This window comes from Nesoenas mayeri (genome assembly GCF_963082525.1).
Source record: "Nesoenas mayeri genome assembly, chromosome: 5".
Classification (NCBI taxonomy): Eukaryota; Metazoa; Chordata; class Aves; order Columbiformes; family Columbidae; genus Nesoenas; species Nesoenas mayeri.
The window spans coordinates 39,264,630-39,292,400 of NC_137548.1; the positions used below are offsets into that span (position 1 = coordinate 39,264,630).

A 27,771-nucleotide genomic window follows, 5' to 3' on the forward strand; every position below is an offset into this window, starting at 1 on the left:
TAAACTTCATTTCTTCTACGAGTGAGTGGCAGCTGTACTAGAAGCTTCTTGAAAAGATGCCACATTTATTTTATTTTCTCTATTTTTTTTTTGTGGGACCCTTTTAAACCATGGTCACTGTCTTATATATGACTGGAATTCAAACCAAACACAACCAAGAAGTGTGTTTTCTCCTAACACCCCTTTCTTTCGTTGGTAACATCTCTTGCAGGTTCCAGAGGAACCTGCTTGGTTTGCAGGACTGCTGCAGGCTGGAGCTGCGGGGCGCTCGCTCTCTAACACGCACCGAGCCTGTGTCAGTCACCATCCCCTCGCCTCCATGTCCTGCTTTTGCTTAGCGACGAGCTTTCAGCTGCTTCTTTCACCTCTGCCCCTCCTGCGGGTCGCTGGAGGGCTGTGCTGGCAGGATCTGCTTCCTGGACTCGAGAGGCCCCTCAGCCGCCCCCCGAGGGCCTGGCGGCTCTACCGGCGCCCCCTCCTCAGCGTTTCCCGGCCGCCGCCGTCGGAAGTGAGGTCGCGGCGGAGGGCGGGGCGCGGGCCGGAAGCGAGCGGGGCCGGGCTGCGGGGCGGCGAGGAGCCGGCGGCGGAGCCCGCGGGAGGGACCCGTGCAGGTCGGTCTGTCAGTGGCCGCGCGGGGGCCGGTGCCGCCGCGATCTCCGGCGGGGCGCGGGTGCCCGTTGCTCGGCGGGCCCGGCCGGCCTGGGCAGCGTGGGGGGCGGGCGCGCTGCGCCTCCCGGAGCTGGGCCGGGGGCGCCCCGCAGGCCGGGCGGCGGCGGGGCCGTGCGGAGCAGGCCTAGTCCGGTGTTTGTGCGAGCCCTGCGCCGCACGCCCGCGGGCCGGGTGTGGTCCCTGGCCGCTCTCCCGGGCGGGCGGGGCTGGGGTGGGCGGGGTGGACACGAGTGGGGCTGCGGTCGGTCAGGCTGCCCCGGGACCGGGGAGCCGGTGACGCCGGGCGGGGGCCGCACCCTCCCTCACGCACCCCACCATGGGGGCCTCCCCGCCCTCACGGCCTTTCTGGCGGACGGCGGCGGGGTCGCTTGCCTCGCGTGGGATCCCGCGCGGGCTCACCTGCCGCCGGGGAGTACCGGGACCCCAGCCGGGGCCGGGCTGCTCGGGCGGGGCGGAGGGCGAGCTCCGCCGGCTCTGGGCGGGCCGGGAACGCAGAGGCCGCTTCTGCTCGCCGGAGAGACAGCCGGGCCCAGCGGCTGTGCTGGCGCTGAGCGGTGTTTGCTCCTCTTCGAAGTTGAGAGAAACATGAAGCTCACTTGCATGTTATCTCTACCTACTAGGTTGCTAAATATAGATGCATGAAAACTACAGGTGTAACTCCTCTTGTTCTTACTAAAGAAAGCCAAAGAAAGTGAGGAAGGACTCTTTAGGCAGGTTGCTTTAATGTTAACAGCATCATTAGAAAAAATGTTTTGGTGAGTCTGTTTTCAGGTAAAAGAGATTGTGTCTGTTTAGGCACAGTTCATTTCTAGATTTCATTCATTCATCGTTAAATTTCAAACTTGGGGGTGTTTGTTTATTTAAAACTAGACATTAAAACTGTTTGGGAAGATGTCCTGAATCTGTTTTCTGAACTCTTGAGTTTTCAAAAGGGCTTATTTTGACAAATCAGAAGTTTTAAGGCCTGTTAGACACTGTCATTCAATCTTTGGTGCAGCTCTTCTGTCAGTTACTCCTCCCTGTCTTTTGTTTCTCTCTGCTCTTCAGTAGCTGTTGTTTTGTTTCACAGAATCACAGAACATTAGGGATTGGAAGGGACCTCGAAAGATCATCTAGTCCAATCCTCCTGCCAGAACAGGAACACCTAGATGAGGTTACACAGGAATGTGTCCAGGCACGTTTTGAATGTCTTCAGAGTAGGAGACTCCACAACCCCCCGGGCAGCCTGTTCCAGTGTTCTGTCACCCTCACTGAGAAGAAGTTTCTTCTCAAATTTAAGTGGAACCTCTTGTGTTCCAGTTTGTACCCATTTCCCCTTGTCTTATCATTGGTTGTCACCGAGAAGAGCCTGGCTCCATCCTCATGACCCTCACCCTTTACATATTTATAAACATTAATAAGGTCACCCCTCAGTCTCCTCCAAGCTAAAGAGACCCAGCTCCCTCAGCCTTTCCTCATAAGGGAGACGCTCCACTCCATCATCTTTGTTGCCCTACGCTGGACTCTCTCCTGTCCTTCTGGAACTGAGGGGCCCAGAACTGGACACAATATTCCAGATGTGGTCTCACCAGGGCAGAGTAGAGGGGAAGGAGAACCTCTCTCGACCTACTAACCACCCCCCTTCTAATACACCCCAGGATGCCATTGACCTTCCTGGCCACAAGGGCCCAGTGCTGGCTCATGGTCATCCTGCTGTCCACCAGGACCCCCAGGTCCCTTTCCCCTACACTGCTTTCTAACAGGTCATTCCCCATGAGCTTGCTGTGGTTTTTTTACCAGTCTTTAAATAGGATTTTGTGAGTTGGTATGTGTTTTCCCTGTAATTTCATTAGAATTTTAACATGCTGCTATATGAAAAATTTCACTCTAATTCTTCACATTTGGATAAAAATACCCAATTTTTTCCTCTGTGGTGGCCCTGTCACTGAGAATATTTTACCAATAGCAGCCTTAAAACAACATTGTATTCTGTAGCCCAACCAAAGGGTTAGAGCAAGACCTTTAAAAGCAATACAATGCCTGTTTATATTTTATTCAATCTTACATTTCATTATATTTTAAATTATATGTGCTCTGTTTTTAATTAGAAACATGGAAAAGAGTCATTCTAGTGAGTACTACATTGTCTTTCTTTTTCCACACAATTTGTATACTCTCACTAGACTTGTTAAATTGGTGTTGTCTCCTAATGGCTCTTTAGTGTAAGCTACTTGCTTGCTGAAGTTAGTAAGCACTATATACTAGTCTTGTAAGATATTTATTTGTAAGTAGAGGAACAGCTTCTGGATCTTAGCATGTATGAAAATAGGCTTAACTCCTTCTTTAAGTAAGAACCTGTCTTGCAGCACTTGTGGCTTGCTGCTGCCAAAAGTGAAAAGCCTTGCTTTGTGATGTCTTCCTTTGTATGAGTTTTTCCAAGATCCCTCCATACTTCAGTTGAGTATACTAAAAAGGCAGAAAAATATTCTTGTTTTCTTTTCCTGGATTTGTTTGCTTCCATTTTAGTGAGTAAAAGTGACCGTAAGGAGGACTGGTGAGTGCTGGAGTTGGCACAAGGTAGGAGCAGGAGCCACTTAGGATGGAAGTAGGGACTGGCACTCCACCCTCGAGGCAGTGCTTTACTCACTTCCCTATGTTTTGTGTAACCAAGCCAGTGATTTATCTAGACCTACCCATTGTTTCTTAAAATTGTGTTATTTTCTGGAACTTGTGTAGTTATGTCACCCTTCTTCCTTTTTTGCCTATATTGCTTTATTCTCCTTTGTTATGAAGCACATGGTTTAGTCATGTTTGCGTGGGAAAATGTTAGCATGTGACTTTTTAAGAGAAGAATGTACAAAGCTGTTAGAAATATTTATGTACGTTTAGCTGATACATAAAACCTACAACTCAGGGAAATGAATGCACATTACTTCTTGAGGCTTGGCTGAAATACTGGTTAGTGTGGCTCTAGGTCGCTCTTAGGGCATTGCAGTATTACAGATATATCCAGATTTTAAATGATGAAGTGTAACTCAATCATCCTGGCTTGAAGATGCCCCTTGAGCTTATCAGCAGTCCAAAAATGAACAACTTAGGGCAATTGTACTCTGCTGAGTTAAAAGCATACAAGTTGTGCTCTGAGCAAGTGTGCGGTCTTTCTCATGTATTGCACAAGAAGGAGTGGAGAACTGTTTTGAATGATTAATTTGTTGTTGGCTTACTTCCGTGGCTGATGAACTAATTTGATAACACCTCGACAGTCTTATTTTTATGCTGGAAAATCCCTATTATGACCCTTAGTAAAGATGTGATACAATTTGGTATCATGGTATAGGTAGAAAATGGTTGGTTTTGGTTTGTGTGAACTCTTAAAAAATGGGGTAGGTAGATGATGGAGAACCTGGTCATGTAAGAGCAAAGCCTTTTTACACATCTTTTTCCTTTCAGCGTCTCAAGAGGAAAGCTCCTTTTTGCGTAGAAATAAGTGATTTTCAGAGGACAACGCCAATGACAGAACTGTCTGCACATTTACCCCAGTTTCAGCATGGGCAGCTGACGGAAAACTTCCCTGATAACCACCTCAGCAACACCGTATGTAACAAACAATTTTATTACGTGGTAGCAGTTAAAACATGATGAATAATGAGTGTGGATGAAAACAAAGTTCAGCTCTGTCTGGACTGTTGGGGTAATAAGCAGTGCCGAAAGAAATAGTCTGTAAAATATCTGATGTTCTAAACTCATATACAGATAACACTTCCCTCAGTTTAAAGTGGTGTTGGAGTGACCAAGCCCTTAAAAAAATCCAGAAGATGCGGTGTGATGCTCCTGTGTCAAACATTGACCTTTAAGGGGATTTAGTGAGCTCTCTTGGTCTAGCCTGGCTGTGGTCTGCTTGATTCACACGTTTCTCAGATGCAGAGTTAATTTTAGTTTAGTTAGAGCTTGAAGCCTGGGTTTTGTTGTTGCAATTGCGGGGGGGACTCCTCTGCAGGAAGAGCAGCACTGGTGTGTCTTACTTGTGAATAATTGTCAAGGTGCTCTCAGAGATCTTGAGGTTTGAGGGGGGCGGGGGAACTCAAACCATAAAGTTTTATATGGTTGCTTTGAAAGACATAAGCGCATTATTGTTGCTAAAACTGTACTCATTGTGCTGCGTGTGTTTTGGTAAAACCAAGTTTAGATGATCTGCTTGGGTGTGGTGCTCAGGCTGTTGCATTTGTCACGCTCGGTTCTTTGTTCCTGCTACAGCTCCTGTATCGGGTATCCTTGTGACACAGAAATGTTCTCATGAGGCTGGGCCTCACTTGTAGCCATATTTATGTTCGTAATTCAAGAGAATATTTTGATATCTGCTCTAACTCTTCTATGCAATCCTGCAGTTTAAGTAGAATTTTGAAAAGTACTTGCCTTTATCTCCTTTATATTGCGTCCTGCTATATCAGTAAAAATATAAAACATTTAAAAATTTATCTGTAAATTAAGAAGTCAGTATGACTTAAGACCTTACTGATTATAGAAGCTGTTAATAAAAATAGAAAAGTGGAAACTTCCCTACTGCATCCTTTGTGCTTTTGCTTCAGAGGGAATGAAAAAGCTTTTTTTCGTCTTGGACAGGTGAGAGATTAACCTTTATTGAACACTTCTGCCCAATTAAAAAGGCAGAGCTCAGTGCTAAGCTGTGGGCTCACCATCCTTACAGGTGGCTTGGTGATGCTTCTTCCCAGCAATGGCAGGCGAATGGTTCTGTTCTCACTGACAGCCTGTACTGATTAATAACTGCTACTTGTGCTTTTTCTTGCTGTGTTTACCTGTAACTTTAGGTGCAGTTTCAATACTTAGTTGTAATGATTTTGCTCCTCCACGCACATCCACTTTGTTTTTGTACATAAGTACAAGTGTATGTAGCTGCTGTGGCTAACAGTGTGTGAAATCACTAAGTACTATAATCTCTTCTTCCAGTCACGCACTAAGAATTCAACCTGCTCTTCAATAGCTGTCACTGTCTAATGACCTTTAACCGTAAGTGGTGTGTGTGAGAGCTAATTAAGTCTGTGCCCACTTGCAGGCAAGGGGGTCTGTCCCGATGTATAAATCTGGATTTAATTAATAAAAACTTCTTATCAAATATGCTAGTTTTTACCTATTGGTTCAGGGGCATTGCTCTGGGTTTGCTATTAACTATTTTCCTGATAGGAAAAAACCCCGTATCATTTGCTTTTGCTATTGTTTATTCACCTGAAAGCGCGTAGTTCGTAACTTACGTTTGCTTACGGTGTTACAACAGGTGTTACTGACTTTTTAGCTTCAGAATTTTCACTTTTAACTATGTCTGAGGAAAGTGAAGAGTCTGTTCCTTTGCTTCCACTTCAGCAAGAGTCCATGGCCTCTGCTCTGTTTAATACCGATCAGGTAGGATATGAGTGCACTTTGTTCTTTTAAGCAGTGGGGCACGCGCATGTCACATTTAGCTACACTTTAGGAGCCTGAAAAAAACCAGCTTTTTCCTAGTTTTGACAGCGAATGAGAGAATAATTCTTACAGCTCTTTTGGTGCTGATCTGGTTTTCATGCACTGTGTTTTAATATGTAAAGGCATTTTGTGACTCTGTTCCTAACTAGTGGAAGAAATAAAATGGCACGTACGGGTCTAATTTCTTCAACTTTTATCGTTATGTTTGATTATGCAGTTTGTCGTAGTGGTGTGCTAGTAGTTAATCAGGCTTTTCCTTTGGCTGCTTTTGTGTTTACTTTGCAAAGCTGTAGATTTTTATTTTACTTTTTATATTTCTATGCCTAACGTAGGGGTAAGTGCTCCTTCATGCAGGACTGCTGTGACAGCAGAGAAGGAGCAACATGTTCTGTAAGTGTGCAGAAATCTAAATACTGGGTCTGCTTTACTTGTGAAGTGTTCCAAGGCTCTGGTCATCTCCAATGTAGTGTTACTTACAGTCATCTTAGGCAGCTTATTTATACAGGTAAGCTTATTGTTCTGTTGTTATAGACTGAGAGAAACGGAGTATTTTGACTATCAAAATGAAAAAAATGTTCTATTTGAACTATAATCTGTACAGAAAGAGGTTCAGTTGCAGCCAGCGTTTCAGAACAATTAAACATGATCTCTTTATTTGCATTCTCCCCTATTCTTGTTTCTCTCTGACTTTCAATAATTGTGTGTGAGGACTTAACACAAAATGTCAAGTGATTTATAATGAATCTTTCATTTAGTAAGAAATAATATTAAAACCTAAGTCTTTTTCAGGACATACTTTAAGTTAATGATACGAAATTCAAATTAAGGTTAAAACCTTAATTCTAAGAATCTGGTTGCCTGATAGTTTTAATTGCTTAATTAAGATAATTTTTGATTTTTTTTCCTCACCTTATATTCAGCTTCCTTTTCACAAAATAAAGCAGATTTTCTTAGAGGACACTTCCTGAAACTCAGCTTAACTTGATCCTGACGATACCACAGAAAAGAAGTAAATACACAGAGTGTTTGGTGTGTATTGTTAACTTGTAATGTTTTGTAAAAGTGAATTTTTCGTTAGTTGGGGAAGTTGTAAAGCTTCAGCGAAGGTTTTTACAGCGTCAGTATTTGCAGTTCGAAGTCCAGGGACTTGTACTCCTTAATCACTTAAGCGCTTTTAAAAACCCCACTATGAGTTCCTGAGTGTGTACTTAACACCTTTTCTTTCTGAGGGTGGGGCTGGGAAAATTCTGTATAAAGAATTTCCAAAATTACTGTTGATTTATCAAAAAACTACAGTACGTTAATGAGATACAAGTCAGCAGTTAGGTTTGGAAATGCTACTAATAACAGGTAATGAGACTAACATTGCATGTTTCAGGAAAAAAAATACCTGCATAAAAGTACTTAAGCAGGAGTACATTAGGTTATTTTGAATGCCCTATGTTATGTCTAGAGCAATATTGCTAAAGCTGAGTGATATTTTAAAGGTATTGCAAAAGGTATCTTGCTTCAGTTTGTTGTACATTTTAATCTAAAGCTACTTCCATGCACTTGCTCAAAATGAACTGTTTGTAAAGGAAGTAATTCTGAAGAAATGAGATTCATTTTGTAACAAAGAAAAATATCTCACATTAAATCTCTTGAGTGGAGGGAATGGGAACAGCACAGCATTGACTTCAGATGTGGTAGTACAGTAGGAAAAAGAGTAAGCTGTATAAATGGTTGCATTTTAGGGCTTGTTTAAGGTGACTGATAAACATAAAATGGTTTTGTTTCTTTGTAGTCCAGACCAGGTGAAATGTAGCTCGCTCTCCTCTTGTGTTCTCTGTTTGTGCACACAACATATAGAATACTGAACGTCCCTGGCTGACGGGGCTTCTTGAAGAGGGGACAAAAGGTTTGTGACAGAAGAAGTGCAGGCCTGATTATTTACTTGTAGGTGGTGGTCCTGATTTGTGGTTTTGCTTGTGGTTAATCTTAATTCCATTGAAAGTTTACTTCTGTCCTTGTGTTTGAGTTACACCCTTGATGTTTCATGTAGCAGTACCAGGAAGGCGAGGAGGCTCTTTTGTATTTGTTGACAAGGGTGGTGGACTTTCTTCAATGTCAGTGAAGGGATGTAACAGTAGTATCCTTAGGAAAGGAGGGAAAGAATCTGCACATTTGGTTTATCATGTTAAAACTCTGAGATCAGATCTCAGTACAAAGACTGAGAATTACCTGAGTTTGATCGCCATTTCTGTGTCATTCTTCTCATTACGTAAGTGGGAACACAATACCTTGTGAAACTCCATTTTGCTATCTGTTCTAGTTAGTGTACTATAGTAGGAGTAGCATGGCAAGGAAAGTAGAAATTTTATTGGGACTTCTGTGGAGTTAGGTTCATAAATGTCTGTTTCTAACAGGTATAGTTAATTCTTGTCAAACTTTGAGTAATCTACTGTCATGCACCCTTATATCAACTGTAGTTTGGATCAAGGGAAAAAGATGTCTTTATTCAGTTTCTTAAGTTCTCCTTCAAGGAAGGGTGACATAGGCTGTTAGATGTAACCAGCCCTACTTTCAGCTGCTGCTGCTTTTAATATTAATGCTTCTAACACAACCCTGTGCTCCCATTCTTTTGATGACTATGTAGTGCGATTAATTACTACTGTTTAAGTCCTTGCTGTGGCAAGTTTTCTTGACAGTAAATGCTTCTTTACACTTTTCCCCCTCAAAATCATCTTTAGCTTAGTGTACAAGAATATGATTGTGGATAGTTGCCAAGGAAACTTTTTTTTGATGTATTGCAGAATGACAACAGTGAAAGACGTCGCCATGATAATAGTGGGCGCAGAAGAAATGACAATCCCGAGTCTGAGACCAATGGGCAGCCACAAAACAACATTCAGCAAGTGGTGGAACAAGATGAAGAAGAAGATGAGGAGCTGACACTGAAATATGGGGCAAAACATGTGATTATGTTGTTTGTACCTGTCACACTTTGCATGGTAGTCGTTGTTGCAACCATCAAGTCTGTCAGCTTTTATACACGCAAGGATGGACAGCTGTATGTATCAATTTTTTTCCCTGTCTTTTCAGTGGACTCAGATAGTTTCATTTAATCTCTATTGCTCCAGGAGTCTAATTTTAGCAGTGAAGTCCCTCTCACTTCCCTTTTCCCCTCCACTAGCCCTAAGATGGTTTTGTTTTATTCCTTCTGGAAACCAGACTCTGTATTTGTGGTTCCATTGACATTTATTGTCTGTCTGGTGACCAGTTGACATAATGTTTTGGTTGTTACTGCTTGATTCAAATCCTAGTCCTCATTTTAATACTTTGTTATGCCCTCTGGTATTTATAAACTCAACACTGAGCCAAAGCCATTTTGGTTGTGCTCTGCTAGAATACAAAGGTTTTGGAAAAGGGGAAAAAACCTACTCATTTAAGTGAAGTAACATATATGCCAAGTTCTAGTTTTCCTGTGCTGTTGGATAAAGAAATGGAAATGCAAGAGGAAGATAGCTTTATGAGGTTCTTTTCTGTTGCAGTTACAGAAACTTTCCTGCCAGGTTTACTGTATAGAATTTTTGGCAAAATACTAATATTGCCAAAAAAGTCATTTCAGTGAAAGCTGATTTGAGAGAAAGAAGACAAAGGAAGAACACTGCAGCAAATCAGTCTAAATGTTCCAAGGTGAAAACGTGTAGACAAAATGATTTGAAGTGTGCTTGGCTTTGAAATGTTTGTATAATATAAGCGTGTCATAAAATATTTCAATAAAACACAAAAGTTTTTTTCACTATGAAAGTCGTTGATTAAAGAATTATTTTTCTGGAGATTATAGTGTTTTCTGCCATCTCCTGTGCCCCCTAATGAAGTCATTTTTTCCCCAGGTTGTTGTATTACTCAAAGAAATAGAGAGTTGCACCCATAAGTAGTTTTGTTGGAACCACTGGGGAACTTTTCATTGTAAATCCAGTAGATGCTGCGCTCATAAAGATCTGGGTGCACTAATAGTCTCATGATCCGTAGCATGCAAGTCGTATCCAACAAGATGGAGTTATCATTTTTGTTTGTTTTACAAAGTAGAAAATAGTAATAATGTAAGAATGTAGGAAAGGGAAGTCTTCGAAGGGTATTTTTTTTTTAAAGTTTGCCTAACATGATACTATGCTGCATTTTGAATTTTGTCAAAGTAGAAAATGGCTGTTGCTTTTACAGCTCTGAATTGAGAGATTACTGCAATTTCATTTGATGTTGGCCTTGCATATTGGAAACATCTGTGCATTCAGTGGCATTTCAGTTGGCTCTTTGTTGTTCTAGCATCTACACTCCTTTCACAGAAGAGACAGAGACAGTAGGACAGAGAGCTCTGAATTCAATTCTCAACGCCGCTATCATGATCAGCGTTATCATTGTCATGACCATACTTCTGGTTGTGCTTTACAAATACAGGTGCTACAAGGTGAGTACAAATATAATTGACTTTAGTAATTGTGCTAGTTTGGTTTATCAGTACGGATTATCAAGAATGGAACAAAATGAAGTATTGTCAAGGATGAGTGAGCGAAAGTAGCAGATATGGTGATTCAGTTCACTGTTTAAATTTTGTGGCTTCCGTTCCTTTGACACAAGGGGGAGGCAAAGGCCAGGTGCTAACTCAGGCTGTTTCCTTGGTTAGAATTCCAGTGGCATTGGTTCCTATTCCTGTGAAATGTACTATGTACTGAAATCTTTCTGTGGTCAAGAACTACAAAGTGGAGACCTGGTCCCACAATTTGAAATTGACTTGAGGGGCTTTTCAAGGGCTCCCCACTCCCCACCCTGCCCCCAGTATAGAAGTCTCCCAGCAGCGTGGTGTGTGTGTACTCTCTGTACTGGCCAGGCAATATCCTTATAGCAAACACAGAGACTCTAAGGCTCTTTTGTGAAAGACTTAAATAATGATGTAATCGAGGCAAGTCCGGGCTTAGCATAAATAATTGCAATGTCACCTGCCTGTGAGGAGCTGTTTGTGAAAATTCCTGGATGTCTTTTGATCTTAATGACCCATTTGACAAGGCTTAGCCTAGTAAAACTTCTCAGTGTAAGCCAGAACGTTGAATGTGTTTCATAGTTGTAAAACTGTCTGTGGGATCTATGCAGTGGCACAAAGCTTTGCTCTGTTTTGGTGTCAAGAGTGGAAGGTGCTTTTGGTCTGCATGACTGTGGGTGAAACCCCTTTACAAAGTATCTGTAGAGCAACTTGGGAAATGATTTCTACCTTAATCTGCATACAGCTTGGAATAACGTTTTTTAAAGTATGGACCTTCTCTTTTATCACATTCTGGTGTTAAGTCTGAACTGACAAAGTTTTCTTTTTAAACTGAATTCTGTTAATTCTAATGAAGTCAAATAACTGATGTGCTTCAGCTGGCAGCCGTGGCAGCCAGGTGGTTCTCCTCAGGTGCTGAAGGCATCAACTAGTTTTTTATCAAGCTTTTCACATTTCTGGCTTCCCTCTTGGCTTACAAAACACTGCACGTTCTCCTTACAAAAAATAATTGTACTAAAAATTAGAGTGATTAGGCAACATAAATTTCCTTTTCTTTGAAAATTACTTATTTTAAAATTATTTTCAGAATGACAGAGTATTTCTATGCTGCTGTACCAGAGTGCTGTAAAATGTATTACCTGCCCGTTGGATTCTATTTTACATGCAGGTCTATAGAATGTAGTCTAGATTATTGAGAGTTGAATTTACAATGAAGGAATGTTAGGCCTCCAACTGGTAGTGATAATTTGCTTATATTCACAAGATTATTACCTGAAAACTCCACCAAAGAAAGAAAATACTATTTTAGCTTTACTGCTGTTAGTTTCCTGTGTTTCTCCTATATGTGATAAGTTGAGCATGGTCCTGATTCTAGCCCTTAAATCTAGCCAGAAACAACATCTTTGAAGGCAATCCTATTTGACTAGTTTTTCTTTTTAACATATTTTATTCTATGCATTCTTCTTTGTTTTAGTCTGCCTAACCAAAATCTGGCTGTTGTAGCTCATTTTAATTATCTGCATTCTGCAGTTCTTAGTTTTTGTCCAAGTTGTAGCAGGCAAAACTGACTCTGTAGCAGCAATTAATTAGTGTTGAAGCTGTTGTCAAGTGAAGAATGAAAATTCTTTAATTAGAAGGCAACAAACCTATCATGGTATGCTGCTAGGAAAACACTGCCCGAAACTTAACAAGTAATGCTTTGGAAAAGTCACTTGTATGAAGAGACTGGTGATCTGGAAAATGCTGTAGCAAATGAGATACATACCATGAAGAAAATTAATATCTGTGTGTAAAATGCCAGCTTGTGTCAACTCTTGAAACTACCTCCTTTGGTACTGTTGACAGGACTTCTGCAAAATGTCTGTAAACATTTGCTGGACCATGGACTTGGTGTTTGACATTGTTGGCATTTTACTCTTTACTAGAATGAAACATTAGCATTCCCATTATTTTCTTAAGTGGTAAGAAGGTTTAAGAGCTTATACTGCAAATAGAAGACAGACAGGAAGAAGTCCTGTTATAACCAAGAGAAATGACACAGCTTCTTTTGCCATTTTCTTAATATGGTTTCAACTAGTTTTGCAGAAAAATAAAGTTACTGTTAGGTCACCACTTATACATATAGGTAGCTTTACAAGTGGTTTGGAAGTTGGATTCTGTTTCAGGTACCTATCAGTCCTTGGATTTAGTAGGTTGTGGTGCTTCTTCCCCCCACTTGCTGTGAGTGGTGACAGGTTGACAGACTGAGACAGATACTTTGACAGTTTTCCTGCAGCATCTCTACAGGCACCATACTTTTTACATGTAGGGAAGTCTTAAGTCTTTTTGAGAATACACTAACAAATATCAAAAGCAAATCTTAGATTAGCATTAGTTAAATGACAGTTTTTGTTAGGTTGAAGGTTAAATTTGAACTTGTTTTAAAAGGCAGACAGCTAAGGATGAGAAAGGATGTTTCAAAAATTACTGAGATTTAAAAAATGCTTATGAAAAGTTTAGTATTAGATTAAAGGTACTAAATTACGACATGTAACAGCTGGATTCTTAATTTGCTGGAAAGTCCTGGTTGCCTCACATGAATGTGATCCCTTTAGTCTGTGTGCATATGGGCTTTACTTTTAAATTACCTTTGCAAAATATTTTTAAAAATATAACATAAGATGCATTCTCCTGCACATCTTTCAGAAGAAGAGTAGTAGATAAAACAATTTCTAAGCAGTACTTTGTTCTGATGTACATACATAGCTAATTTAACCAGTTAATCTTCCACTGCTTATGCTGGTTAAATTTCTAGACCATTGCTTCTGACTTGTTATCTACTTGCAATGTTGGGTGTGGCTTTATGTATATGATTCTGTGCTGGCAATTTGATAAATACATGTTTCATTCTCAATTCAGGGATCACCAGAGTTACAGGGCTCTTCAATCTTAATTTTAAATTTTGCACAGTAAGGTACAAGAGTGGGGTGCACCTTTGTCAGTGCAAAGTCTGAGCACTTGTCATTTCCAGGTTTAAATCTATGCATGTCCCCACTAAGTACAATCCTGAGCTGGTTTTTGTTAAATTGTTGGGCATGTGTTTCTGCTCTCATGTCAAAATTAGGGATTATGTGTATAGATGATTGACAGAGAACACAGAAATCCTTGTATAGTGATTCATTGATAACATACTAATTCTGAATTCCAACAGATAAGCATCGAAAGTTTTTCTATATTCCAGCATTTAATTCTATAACTGTATTCTGCAAATGATTCGGAATCAGAGCAGACTTTTTAATTGCGCAAAAATGAATCATGTTTTCCATCTGTGTTAAGGCTGGATACTTCTGCTGTGTTATAATGCCACTGTTATCAGAGTGGCCTAAAAATGTACACATGGTAGTTTTCATTGTATAGAACCTCTACTGAAAAAAACAAAGTACTTAAAATGCATAAGGGTAAACAGAAATACAATAACATGTATAGACTAAATATGAATTTAGCAACAACCAAATAGAGAGTTATCTGAATATAATTTTCTTGCTTTAATCAAAAGGGAAAATAACCTTAAAAGCATTTTGAAGTAGATATTAAATATCAAATCTAAAAAAAAAAAAAAATCTGTCTTGATATCTTTTTTCCAGGTGATCCATGGCTGGCTTATCATTTCTTCTCTTTTGCTGCTTTTCTTTTTCTCATTTATCTACCTGGGGTAAGTGGATTAAAGCATTAATATGCTATTTTTCATATATCACTTTGTTTCTGTATGTATTTATTTTAGAACTAGCCCGTGAATCTTAACAAGAATGATAGTGAGTAAGCTATTGCAATATATTTTTAGTTTTTTATAGGTTCATAGAGTACACATAAAAGAGAGATTTAGGATTTTGTAGGACATTTGATATTGTACAGGAGCCGTCCATCACACATGCATCACCAGAATAAGCAGTCTTCTCTTGGGTAGCGTATTCCATCAGCGTATCTTCTGACTCATACTACTCAAGGGCAGTTGTTTACATGACAGCTTTGGTGGCGGGCTCTACGTGCAAAGGCTGTTTGCATGGCGGTGGCAGTAAAGGATCAGCAGGAGAGAACCTGCTCTCTCACCAAAGTATATTCAGTGTTATTCTTTTCAAATTGTCAAATCCAGACATCAGAGGAAGTTGTACCTAATACTCGGTATTCTCTAAAACGGGCATCCTGACTGGGGTTTGTAACTAGAGATATGCCATGAAATTATTATAGTGTGTATATTTTTGTACTACTTGATGATTCTTCTCTTTGAAGAAGTGTGTTTAGTTTGATCTCCAGGGAGAGAAAATGTTGTTCCTTCAGTAACTGATTTTTACCTGATTTTTTAATAATGACTTTTGAAATACAAGGCAATGTGTGTTGCACCAGTGTGGTGTGGTCTGGACGGAGACACATTGCCAGGCTCACTGCCTTTGGGTTTGGGTTGGAGCTGATACTCTTCCATGAGCGTGTGGGCTGGAAGCTTTCCTGATGCTCTGCTTCCCCCCACCTCTCCTGCTGCCTCCCAGCAGCTCTGGCTTCCTTCTGCAGAGGTGCAGTGAGCCAGAGGTGAGTTTGTAGACCGATTATACGTGGTGGCAGTAAGGGGCATCCTATTAACACGCTACATCTCAAAAGCCAGCTAACAACTATGGAAGACAAGTTTCCTGGAGGAAAGAATTATGTAAATTATGAGATCCTTGGTGGCTCAATGAGTTGGTAGCACTGGAATCTGCAAAAAGCCACCACAACCATTTCTTTCCAGGATCAGTGCAAATCACCTGTGCCTTGGTGACAACACATTTGTCTATTTTGGTTTGCTACTTATTGGGGATGTTAATTAGTTTCTAGTGTTTGGTGTTACAGAGTGGCACGGTTCATCCAAAATGAAAGCTTTTACTTTAGTGTTTGTGGTAAAGAATAAAATAAAATAACCATGCATATCTTACTTTGAAGCTAGCCAAGTGTTTCCTTCCATTCCACAGGTGGCAGGTAAGGCGAGAAAGATCTGTTTGCATGCCTTTAAAGGTCCATTATAACCTCACAACTACTTATTCTTCTGATTTTTAAAAATCATGAGCATAATCAAAATGACTGGTTTTGCAGTTGTGTCCTTTCCTGTCAATTTCTGCTTTGAGAAGAAAGAGAACATTAATGAAAATTTTCAGAAGAGTGAAAGAGTTGGTGTGAAACAGACACTGGTAAAATTATCCACTTTGTGAAGAACAATTAAGTACTAATTAGAGATAGAATTTTACATTTGTGCTACTGCATTGAATATGAAAATTGAAAAAAAGAAAGAATATTCTGAAGCTTGCATCTGTAACTTGTTTCCATTGTTTTAAGCAAATACAGTCCATATAATTTTCCTTTTTTTTTTCCTCTTTTTCGCTTTTTAGTGAGGTTTTTAAGACATATAACGTTGCCATGGACTACATTACAGTGGCGCTTATAATCTGGAACTTCGGTGTTGTGGGAATGATTTGTATTCATTGGAAGGGTCCACTTCGGCTCCAGCAGGCATATCTCATTATGATAAGTGCTCTCATGGCCTTGGTGTTCATTAAGTACCTTCCTGAATGGACTGCGTGGCTCATCCTGGCTGTCATTTCAGTGTATGGTAAGGTCTGGGCTGAGCTATACTAACCAGTAATATGGTGGGAATTTCTTCTGTTCCCTGACCAGACCCTAAAAAAAAGAAAAAGTGTGTGGATAAGGTGATTACAGACTTCAGAAGTAAGATCAGGAGCTAAATGGAGATTGGTCCCCTGCTGCTAAGGGCTTTGTGTGATTGTGTGATGCCATCTTCTTTCATGTTTACTGGATTTTGGAGTTTCTTTGGGGAGCAGAATTAAAGGAATTCAGAAGAGGAGATAAGAGGCCTATGTTGCCATTTTGATCTCTTCTGTGAAGTTGGAGAGCTTTTGGCTTCTCGTTTTCCCCAAGAAACCTTGGAAACTATTGTATGTTCAGAATTTAGGATCTTATTGTTTGGGTACAGTTCCATATCGGTACAGATCTGCCCAACCTACAAATTGTTTGGACTTTTGGACGTAAAAACAACACCCTGATCCATGACTGATAATATAACGAGGAAGCAAGGAGGGATTAAAGGCAGTTTTCTTTGCTCAAAGTCATTTCACAGTTGGAAGAATATAGTTGTGAGATCTGTTTCCTTGATTTTTTTAAATAAAAATTCATTTGAACTATTGCATATTACGCTTTTTCAGAATGACTGAGACACACCGAGATGCAGTTTTTTGAAAAAGCTTTAGAGGGCACTGGATACTTTTAGTAAGAAGATGACTCTATATCCCAGATACAAATTTAGTTTTCGGGCAAGACTAAAATCCAGTTACTTAGACATAATTAAAACATTATAATTAAGTGTATCTATGAAGATATGCTCATAACTTGATTATTTCTTTTTTAAGCCTGTAAGTGTGGTGAATGTGTACTCTGAAAGTAATAACGAAGACTGAGAATCTGTCCGGTTGTAGAAGTTGCAGGGGTTAATCAGATCTGATTAGCTCTAGTAGGTCAGTGTGCTCCTCAGGTATCCTCTTCCTTCAGAGGGAGGAAAAATACCCCGCATGTGTGGGCTCATGGATCATAAGGCACATTAAAAAAACCTTCCAATCCCTCCTCCCCACTTCCACTCCTTTTACAACTGCAACAAATTGAGTATTCCAAGCATTCAGCCTTCATTCTGTGATTGCAAACCAAAATTACTCTTCAAATCGTATTCCAAGGCCATAACTTGGTTGTTTTGAGTAAAGGGGAGGTAAGATTCAAAGCCTGTGACCCCATGCTAAGAATTCTTTACTTGAGCGGGACCAACAGTGACCCTCAGGTACGGACAGCCTGCTCCGTGCAACATGCAGCTCCTGACAAGTCACCTGCTCCTTTCGGTGTCAGATTTTATTTCAAATGAATTTAAAGATATACAGTAAGTGGACAACTGCAAAAGGTAGTAGCAAGTTTAATACGTAAACATTACAGTTTTCTGTCCAAATATGCATGAGGGATGAGGGAAAAATAGCAGAGGCTGTTTGTGAAGTTGCAAATTCAATTAACAAACCATCAACATTCAAGTGAGAAAGCAAATAGAGCATCTGATGGATCAGATTTTCTTAATACTGTTCTTTGATCTGTATGAGTAACTTGTACAGTCACCCTATTTTGTAAGTGATTGCTTTTCAGTTAATTTTCACTTGTTCCCCCAGTTTCATATACTGTCTCATGAACAAGAATTTAGGGAAGCAACAAAAAGCTTCTGTTTTTTCCTATGCTAAATATGCTTTGAACACTTCTCAAATCTATGCAAACACAGCATTTTTCCACAATGCTTAATAAAGCTGGTTTTTTTCCTCCTGAAATGCACATTCACTTTTTCCGCCCTCTTTAAGTGGGAATAAATTGGTAGTCGTGCCTAATTCATAGAAGTTATTTAAGCCTCACTTACCTGTTGTCTTAAAATTTGTTTTAGCATTGAACTTGGGTTAAGAAAAGCATTGATAATAGAACGGAAGCTTGCATATTTCCAAGGTGTTAGTTGAACAGTAGCTTTTATGATTTGCTTTCAACTTGCAAGTGAACATATAGTTGCAAATGTGGAACACCACATTTTTTAAAATTTGTATGCACATTACAGTAAAATGTAAAGCAGGTTGTACAAGTGAGAATATTAAAAAGTATTTCTGTAGGATACTGGCTTGTGGCCACAGACTCTCTCAGAAGTCTATGTTCAGGATAGCATTTTACCCCATTACCAGTCTCTGCAAGTGTTACTGGAAAACCTTCTTAAAAGTATGTCTGTGGTGATGTAAGATTTATTTGCTCTTCATTCCCAGACCTGGTTGCTGTCCTGTGTCCTAAGGGTCCTCTTCGTATGCTGGTTGAAACAGCTCAAGAGAGAAATGAAACTCTCTTCCCAGCACTTATTTACTCCTGTAAGTATATTTCATTAAATACTTACACACTTAGGATCACCCACTCAGCTGAAGTGATTTTTCTCAGTTTTGTCTTGTTTTAACATGATACTTGTCAGATGGAATTCTTAGTCTGTTTATTTGGGCCTCAGTTTTCCTTTCACTGTGACTCAAAAATGTGGAACATCATCTGGCTAAGATCTTTCAAGATAAAAACCAGCATGTTTTGTTACAAAATACGAACAGAAAAAAATGGTAGTACACCTTGGTTTTGCCAAAGTAGTATGTTCTTGGGCTGTGAATCAAGCCTATTCAAAAGGAGTACTTGTTTTTAGAAAATACTTATCAGCTTTTCAGTGCTTAAATAACCTGTGTGTTACTGGAAGGAAAGGGAGAAATTGCGAGGCAGAGATTCTTTTACAGAGCTATTTTCTACAGGGCTTGTCTTTTTTTGATAGGTTGTTTCTCCCTGCATTTGCAAAAAATAACCTACTGAATGCAAATTGCTGTTATGAGCTGTGTATCAGTTGGTACATAATTCCACTGCTTCTGAGGTTCTGTGTTGCAAATCATAATCGTAGGGATAAAAAATTGGTTAACCATAAATCATTATGCCTGAAAAGGAGGAATTGTGTGGTGGGACTGACTGGCTACCTCAGAGACAAGTTCGCAGTGGAGAAAGGAGAGGGGTTTCTGTGTCTGTCACTCTTGCTGTGTTTTACTGATACTACTCGCAGCAGCCTGTTCTGTTTTGTGGGAGGAGAGGTTAATGCAGAGAAACCACAAGCTCAAATTAAAATGCACCATTTAAGCATGACAACATTTCATTACCTGCAGATTGGAAATTCTTTGTGATAGTGGGGGCAGAGAACAAATGACTTTGATGCAGATGCTGCCTCTGATTGAAGTTACCTCAGTACCAGTCTTAATAGACTTTTTTACTTGTGGCTAAAAGAACTGATTGATGGCAAAAAGTAAATATTTTATTCGGATTTTCAGAGTGGGCCTCACATGCAGTAGGAACTTCTCTGGCAACAGCTGTTGCCATATTTTTCATGATCTAATAAGAATAAAACTTTTGTTCACCAAAATCTGTAAACACATGTTGTAACTGGTACTGACGGTGTTCCAGATATTACTGTGCTTTAATGAGGGTAAAATTGCCTGTTGCGAAAGATAGTTCAGGGAGCAGGGGAGAAAAAGCCTGGATTGATGCCAGTGCTATCTCAGAACTGCAGACATCTGAGGATATTATTAGCTATGCCTTTTTTTTTTTTTTTTTTGCCTAATAGCAACAATGATATGGCTTGTGAATATGGCTGAGGAAGATCCAGAAGCCCAACGGAAAGCAACTAAAAACTCCACTTACGATAAACAAGGTGAGTCTTTGACAGGCCTATATAGTTGTCATTTATTTGGAATACACATTTATGGAGACTTGGTTTTTTTAGCTTTTAAAGTGGCCTGGTTGCTGTAGAAGAGTGAAAACATGGAGGCCTAATTAGGAATGATGAATCTGTCAGGATTTCAAAAATTGCTCACTTATTGTGCAGTTATTGTTCTTGCATTCATTTTTCTGAGATCCTGGATGTTGGTGGTGAAGTGACTCTCAGTAAACAACTATTGACTGAGATCAAATTCTTGTCAAATTGGGATGATATAGTATAATACTAGCTCATTTATGTTTGTATTAAACACAAATGTGTCTAGTCCTCTTGGCTATGCAGCCAGTGTTTAAAAACGTGGGCTTCTTTTGTTTACATGTATTATTAAAGCAGAGCAGGGTTTCTGAATTTAACATGCCTGAAGGGGTGTATGTATATGTAACTTTCAGTCATTTTTTTTATTTTACTGCAAAGTTAAGCTGTCAATATTGACTGAAAAAGCTAATGAAGTATTACATGATAAATTATTCCCTTAAACTGTGATTGTTATTTAGGTCACCACAGAACTTCCACTCTGTTATGTCGAAGTACTCCTGAATCCTAGGGCTTGAGTGCAACGCGTAGGTGCTATGGCTGTAGAGTGCACATTGCCTCCTGGTTGTTTAAATAAGTACTAAAATCCTAAGTGAGAATGTCTTGTAATAGCGTGTGCTCACGTTAGATGTTGCTAAGTATTATGGAATACCTGTTTTTATTTTGTTCTTCTATGATCTTACATGTGGAGAGATGGTCATGTTTTTGAAGGCACATTTTTGAAGTAGATCTTAAATGCCTGTCTTCTTTTGAGCTCCGGCAAACCAAACTCGGAATGAAGATGCTGAAGCAGATGATGGTGGCTTTAGTCAGGAATGGCAGCAACAAAGAGACAACAGAATAGGACCCATTGAATCGACTCCTGAATCACGTGCTGCTGTTCAGGCTCTACCCAGTAACTCTCAAACCAGTGAAGACCCGGAAGAACGTGAGTGTGGAATACTGTGTCTGAAAGACTTAGGAACTATCTGCAGCTAGTTAGTCCTAGTCTTAGTCATCCTGAGTGCAGAGGTGTAGTATGCTGTGAGCTAATAGCAAACTGAAGAGCTGCTCTTGCCCATGATCAATACTAACATGTCCCCTAGAAACAGCTGAAGCTGCTTTTCGGCAGGTTTTCTTTTTGCTGGAGCAGTGAGTGATATTGGCCAAACTGATCTTCAGTTTTATACACAAACTCAAAACTTCAATAGCAAAAGGCTACTTTCAGGCCATTATGCAGCCTTTTGCATTAGCTTCTGTCTTTCTCACGCATTGTTCTGCTGTGTATCACCTCTTTTGGATTTTAGACCCTGTAAATGTGGTCATTAACTTTTTTTTTGCCTCAAGATTAAACTACTGTGATCCACTCTGCACAAAGCAATGTTTAAAACCTAATTGGAGACTGAAACAAGTGCAGAATGCCATGGGCTTGCTTATTTTTCTCTAGCATCTTGCTGAGGTGTGGTATCTTCGGAGAGCATGTTACATCAATACTCAGATCTGTTTTAACAGACTCGTGATTTCCAGTTGGAATTTAAGCTGGCATTAGATTTGCAAAGCTCTAAATAAATTGGGGTCTGCCTGTCTAATAAACAGCTCTCCCCATGTGATGCTGCCATATTTAGCAGGTGCAACTGCTTTCTCTGATTCTCAGTTGCTCCTCTGTTTAAAAATACAGACACTTGTACTTTAAGAACAATTTTGGAATTTATTTTGTCCCAAAAATTCCAAATTCAGTGTCTGTTGCAAATCTGTTTTCATTCTAGAGCTTAGAAAAATAACATAAAGATGCAAAAATAGTAGGATTTGAACTATTTTAGTTAGTTAACTGGTTAACTAAAATTCTTGTCTGGCCAGACTAAGAATTTTCTCCCTCCTGTATTCCTACAGCAAATAGTAATGACAGCTGTGCAGCAATCCAGTCAGACTTGTCAGCCAGCATTAGCTTACTAGAAGTTTGGAGCAGCTTACTAGAAATTTGGAGAGTTCGCTTGTGCAGAAGGAGTTATCTAGTAGTGGCCTTTGCTTATTGTTCTGTCATCCTGAAAGCAAGCACCCAAATTTTGTTTCAGCAGCTAAAGGGTGTTTTAGTGCTTAAGAGCTTTTCCTGAATGCACTGTTCTAGGCCTTGTATTGGAAACCTGCTGAAAGAGAGTAGAGTTGGCTTTTTGCTTTTTTCTTCTCTTCTTTTTTTCTTTTTTCTTTTTTTGATCGCCCCCTTCTTTCCCCCACCAGTAGTCAGCCAGGTATAAAAATCTCTTTTGATGCTCTGAGTTCCTCTTAGAACTCTGAAGTGAGTTTTGGTCTGGACTATATTCAAGTGACAAAGTAAATGATAGGGCAAATGATAACAGCTGGTGACCTGATGTTGGCCTCTCTGACTGAGTATCTTGGACTAAAAGCTCAGAAAGTGAACTGGCAATCAGGAAATCTTTGTTAGTTTGTTTTCAGAGATAACGTGCTCCCAGAGACGTTGCTAACATGGTAATTACTATTTAAAAGAATAAGACATTAACTTGTGAGTTTTCCTAAACCTCACAGCTGGGACTAAATATGTTGGTTTTTTACCTCTGTGATATGCTCTGTGATTACACACAAGTTGCTTTTTAGACCTACCTTAGCAAGAATTCTGTAGGAAAATCGGGAGGACAATGCTATATTTTGCTGGGTATGGGTTTCTAACTGGCAAATAAAACATCATCTGCAAGTAAGCGACTTCTTTTTTTTTCTCCTCCATTGGCCAGCTTAATGGAATTGTACTTCGATGTTTTGTTGAACATGACATGACAACCAAAGTGGACACTCGCCCAACAAATCTAGTTACAAATATCTGAGTTTGTATATACTGCATTTATATGTACAGGAGACTAGGAATACAGAAAAAAAAATCTCATTATAGGATGAATTAATTGGTGTAATGTTCCTAAACCATCTTGTTACACAAGATCTTTTTCTTTATCACCTGATTCAGGAGTGGTACCAGTTTTGAAAATAAAATGTCCTGATTAGAAAGTCTTGTTGATACTTAATGTAAATCTGTATTATTCTCTGACAATTACTGATATGTAATATTAGTAGACTGATACTTATTGTTGCTATATATTCACTTTTTGCAGGAGGAGTAAAGCTAGGCTTAGGAGACTTCATCTTCTACAGTGTCCTTGTTGGCAAAGCCTCTGCAACAGCAAGCGGGGACTGGAATACAACTTTAGCATGTTTTGTAGCCATATTAATTGTGAGTATAATGTAATATCATAATAGGCATTGTTTCTGTTGTTCATCAGGGACAAAGTTGTAACTGCTACATTTTTTGTTTGGAATTAATTTATTTGGTGGTCCAACTGAAAACTGATGAGGGCTTCAGCTGTGATTTTCATTGGCTGTAAATCCATCCCTTATGCCTTTAGTTTAGGAATGCGTGCACTGTACCCCGTATTTCTGTGGGATTAGTGTTTATATATGTGATCTTTTGCTTGTCAGAGTTCCCTAATTTCTCCCTGTGTTTTTGTTTGTTTGTTTGTTTTCTTCCCCTCAGGGCCTGTGCCTTACACTTCTGCTTCTTGCCATCTTTAAGAAGGCCTTACCAGCTCTTCCAATCTCCATAACCTTTGGGCTAGTTTTTTACTTTGCTACAGACAACTTGGTGCAACCCTTTATGGACCAGCTAGCGTTCCATCAGTTTTATATCTAGCACACTTGATGCTGGTATTCTATGGATATTTGTAGCAAATCTGGGAGGAGTAAAAATGTTTTTCCCTCAGTTCTCAAGTGAAACTGAAGTTTAAAATTCAAGATTCCGAGCCTGAATCATCACAACCTCCTCTGATATGTTTTGGTTTGGTTGGCTGGGGGTTTTTTGGTTGTTTTGTTTTTCCTGAGACAACTGCTGCACTGGGCACCATATGAATTTTCCTATCTGAAAGTGGCTTCTTCCTGATGGCCAGTCTAAACCAGATGTTATTATATCAGAGGTAATCTGATGTACATATCTCTGGTGAGGACCACCAGTGTGAAAATTGCTAACGCTTCCACCAGCAACATGATCTCCTACCACAGGTTGATTACTTTCACAGCATTAAGGGTGCTCAGGACTTCCTTGATGTTAACAGAGGAAGCTGACAGATCCCATGGAACTTGTCCCTGTAACCGCTTGGAGAGGGAGAACCCAATTCAGACTTCTTCGCCAGTGATTTTTTTTGACAACAGAGTCCTGGCTCTGCTTTGTGTAACGAGAAAGGACTTTGTAGCAATTCGACAAAGGGAGAAAGTACTGTCACTCTGGGAGTTCTCCACCACATCATATCCTCTGTGCCTGAGTGTGCTTGGTGTAGTGAATTTAAACGTTTTGCGTTCTTTTTTTCCCAGACAGGAACTAGAGCCTCTTCTCAGTTTTAATACTTTGTATCCTCAAGCATGGAGTGCACCTTCTGTACACCTGCTGCGGTTTATGTAGCTACTTAGACCTGGACTGAATTATTTGGCATTAGTGGATCACAAAGTCGTAATTTGGATCTTAAATTCTAAAAGGTTAATAAACTACATTAAAAAGCAATTTCAGGACTTACTCTTTGTAATCTTGCAAGTCATTTTACTAGAACACCATTTCAAACCCTGCGTTTGAGAATAGTCACTAACAGCATGGACTGCATTGTTGGTATAAGTTCTTTTTATTGAAGTTCTTATGAAATAAGTAGACATTTGCAACAATCCCAGGTGGACTCTTAGCTTGCCAGATCTAGAGGCCATAGTGCTATTATTAGCACTTCTACTACATCACTGAGATTTTTCTCTTCAAAAATACGGTTTACAATTCTGTTGACCTGAAGTATTGGTCACTCAACCATCTAACACCTCAGATTAGACAGGTTTGTTTTTTTTTCATGCAGTATCTTTATTGGTGAGGATACTTAAGTTAGGTGAGACATAACTTAATGTTACCCAGGAGCAAAATTTGTGGCCCTCTTCACTTTAATTACCTCTTCCATGAGGAACAGAAGATTGGAGGCATGAAAGACAACTCAAAATCACTGCAAAGAAGATACAAGATTTTGAACTTCTTAAGAGAAAAATAATTGATTCTAACCTTAAAACTGCTAAACTCTGTTTCCTTCTTCATTTGAAAGACCTCGTTTATGAATAATTACTTGGAAATGAGACTTGTGTGAGATGAGGTTGTTTTTGCCGTAGGCTCTTACTCTGTACAAGTAATTTTTTTCAGAGGGAGGTACAGGGAGTGGGTACTACTGATGGGCATTCCATTTTACTTGCATCTTGATACTAGAGTCCTTGCCAAGTAGAACAACTGTCAAACTCCTGGGGCAGACTCCTTTTGCTCTTTGTCTGGGGCTTTGTTTCAGTGCCTGTAGATTCAAAGGACGGAGACATTACAGATGCTCACCAACCATTGCCCAAAAAAGGGAAGAAAGGCTGTGATGTGTAAATCTGCTTTAAAGCCAAGAAAGGCTTACTTTGATTGTCCTTGGAAATGTCTGTGTCTTTTCCAGTATGACTTGCTAACTGTAGCGTTAGCAGCAGAAGGTATATTGTCTCGGCTCTTCTAAAGTACTTTTATTCATCTCATTTGTGTGCTGATTCATCGTGGATAGCATTAATAAAGTAACCATATCAAAAATGCTTACACTGACTTTTCCAGTCAACCTTGCTTGTGTTTTCTAGCTTAAGTCACTGTTCCGTATTTTGCTGCAATGAAACCTGACTTAAAACAGGTTGTTTTGGCTTTTCTGGTGTTTTTTGGTTTTGTTTTTTTACAAGACCTTGGTTATTTTTATACTATTGTCACTTGTCCCCTTCCTGAGCATTATATCTAAGAAAATCCTTTGTGTGTTTTATTTGGTGTCCTAACTATTGTTTAATCATATAAAACAGGTTTGCTAAGGGTTGGCATCACTAGCATCTGTGTGCCTATCTGAGCTGACTCCCAGGGAAGAGTTGTTACATAAATGCAACAGTCATCTTTATTGTTTCGTTTTGGTTTAAGTATGCACCATGGGAGCACCAGCTCCATTAAGAGTTGTTTTAGAATCAGTAGAAATACACAAAAGCCTCTCCACATACTTGAATGAGTGTTAGATGTACAACCCAAGAAAGAGCTTAGAATCTTCAAACACTACATTGCCAGTCTTCCACTCTCCAGAGCTGCTTCTGCTACCCTGAACTGATAATTTATGAGCTAGTGTGGAGTTACAGTGTTGGATACTATAAAATTTATATTCAGAGAAACTGTTCAAGTTTATATATTTGAATCTGAACACGAATTCAAAATCTGCTGTTCAAGCCCCAGCCAGTGTATGTTAAAGTACCCAAAGTCCTGTGTACCCCTTCAAAAACCAGGATGAAATTTTTTAGATTTGCCCTTTTATGCCAAGTCACAGTAGCTTATGTTCTAACTGAAATCTTGCAGCTAAAGATCATTTCAGTACTTAGGTCCATAAGGTTCAGTTGAGAACAGGTTTTGCTTGCATTTGGGTTGTTCCTAGGTAAGCGTGAAGGTTGTGTCACTTTTCTCTCCTTTGTCTTAAAACACCAGTCTCATTTGAGATCATGAACCATTTCAGCTTGGTTAGCTTGGTGTGACTGAAGGACTTACTGAGATGTAGCCTGCATTTTTGAGTTTTTCTTACTGTTAAATTAGAATGTTAATGGCAGCATGTTAGACTGTAGCTCTGAAAGAACCCTTGTGTGACCCACCTAGCTTGATTCATCCCTTTTGTGCCCAAGCAGACCGACTGGTAACTTGTGTGACTGCTTCAGGAGTCACACTTTGAAACTGGGGATCATGAGAGCTTTCTCTCTTCTCTTTCAGCTTACAGTAATGATTAGTCTTCTTTGGCTAAGCTTCAAATAAATAGATGAGAAAACATACTGAGTTACAGATTTGCCTGAAAATCAGCCACTTTCATTTCTCCTTTGTGTGTGTGTGTGTGTGTTGGAAGGCGTAATCCAGAGCAAAAAGACTTCTTACAGCAAATGTGTATTATACTGTCATATCCATGTATGGCTACTGTGGTGGCACTCAAATTCAAATGTCCTCAGTGTGAGGTGAGTCTTGAAGGTGTGCGTGTGATGCTGCAACACATTCCGAGTGGTTCTGGCTGGGCAGATGATGACTTCTTCGAGCCAAATATTCAAGGGCTGTGCTCCACTAAAAACAGCTGATCTCAATGTACAAAGCAGACTCTGACTATTTCAGGCATAGGAGACTGGTGCTTCTTGGTTATGTAGATATATATCTGTACCTATAGAGATGTAGATATGTATAATATGTGTTCTGGGCATATAGATGACAACTGTTCTGCCATTAGTGCAGTCAAGAATTAAATATGCAGAAGTATCTTTTGGGTGGATGGTACTGTATGAAGTAACTTCTCAAAATGCTTTATTTAAAAAAAATTACTTTTGGCAACGATGCTGTTGAAATGAATTTAATAGACTGTGGAACACGTCTGCACTGTGATTGCATCTCGGTGGTAACTTGGTCATTGGAAATGCTGAAACATGAACTAGAATGGAATTCTTTTACACTCAAAGCATTTGCTGGTTTTTTTACAAACACTGGTTTGTACATAATCTGAATTGAATGTGAATGTTTTTTTAAACACCTTTCCAGTTCTTGATAAAATACTTTTTTGATAGGTTATTGCAAATTTTCCTGTATTTGTCTAATTATTAAAATAAAACTCGCATGGATCCTGACTTATCTTGCCTCTACTATATTATTTTAAAGCCATCACTT

The 27,771-nt window shown here is 39.7% G+C and overlaps 1 protein-coding gene across 10 annotated transcripts; it reads left to right on the plus strand.

Annotated features, from left to right (window-relative positions):
* Window positions 1-560: 560 nt before the first annotated feature.
* PSEN1 (presenilin 1) lies at window positions 561-27,721 on the plus strand. Of its 10 annotated transcripts, none has more exons than XM_080344747.1 (12): window positions 561-611; window positions 4,099-4,242; window positions 6,025-6,063; window positions 8,916-9,172; window positions 10,429-10,570; window positions 14,263-14,330; window positions 16,030-16,250; window positions 18,484-18,582; window positions 19,854-19,940; window positions 20,794-20,967; window positions 23,135-23,253; window positions 23,554-27,721. In XM_080344747.1, the coding sequence occupies exons 2-12, from the start codon at window positions 4,159-4,161 to the stop codon at window positions 23,707-23,709; spliced, it is 1,446 nt and encodes a 481-aa protein (XP_080200873.1). In that variant the 5' UTR covers window positions 561-611; window positions 4,099-4,158; the 3' UTR covers window positions 23,710-27,721. The 10 variants fall into 10 exon arrangements, with proteins under 10 accessions (XP_080200873.1, XP_080200874.1, XP_080200877.1 ...); XM_080344746.1 differs by lacking the exon at window positions 561-611 and adding an exon at window positions 5,614-5,673 and having other exon boundaries at window positions 4,155-4,242; window positions 5,939-6,063; XM_080344748.1 differs by lacking the exon at window positions 6,025-6,063.
* The last annotated feature ends 50 nt before the right edge of the window (window positions 27,722-27,771 follow it).

What these genes read in the sequence shown, in the direction of transcription:
- PSEN1 (XM_080344746.1), top strand. An exon ending in ACACGCAAGGATGGACAGCT is followed by an intron (nt 9,173 to 10,428) that starts GTATGTATCAAT and finishes TTGTTGTTCTAG; the next exon opens with CATCTACACTCCTTTCACAG. An exon ending in TTCTCATTTATCTACCTGGG is followed by an intron (nt 14,331 to 16,029) that starts GTAAGTGGATTA and finishes TTCGCTTTTTAG; the next exon opens with TGAGGTTTTTAAGACATATA.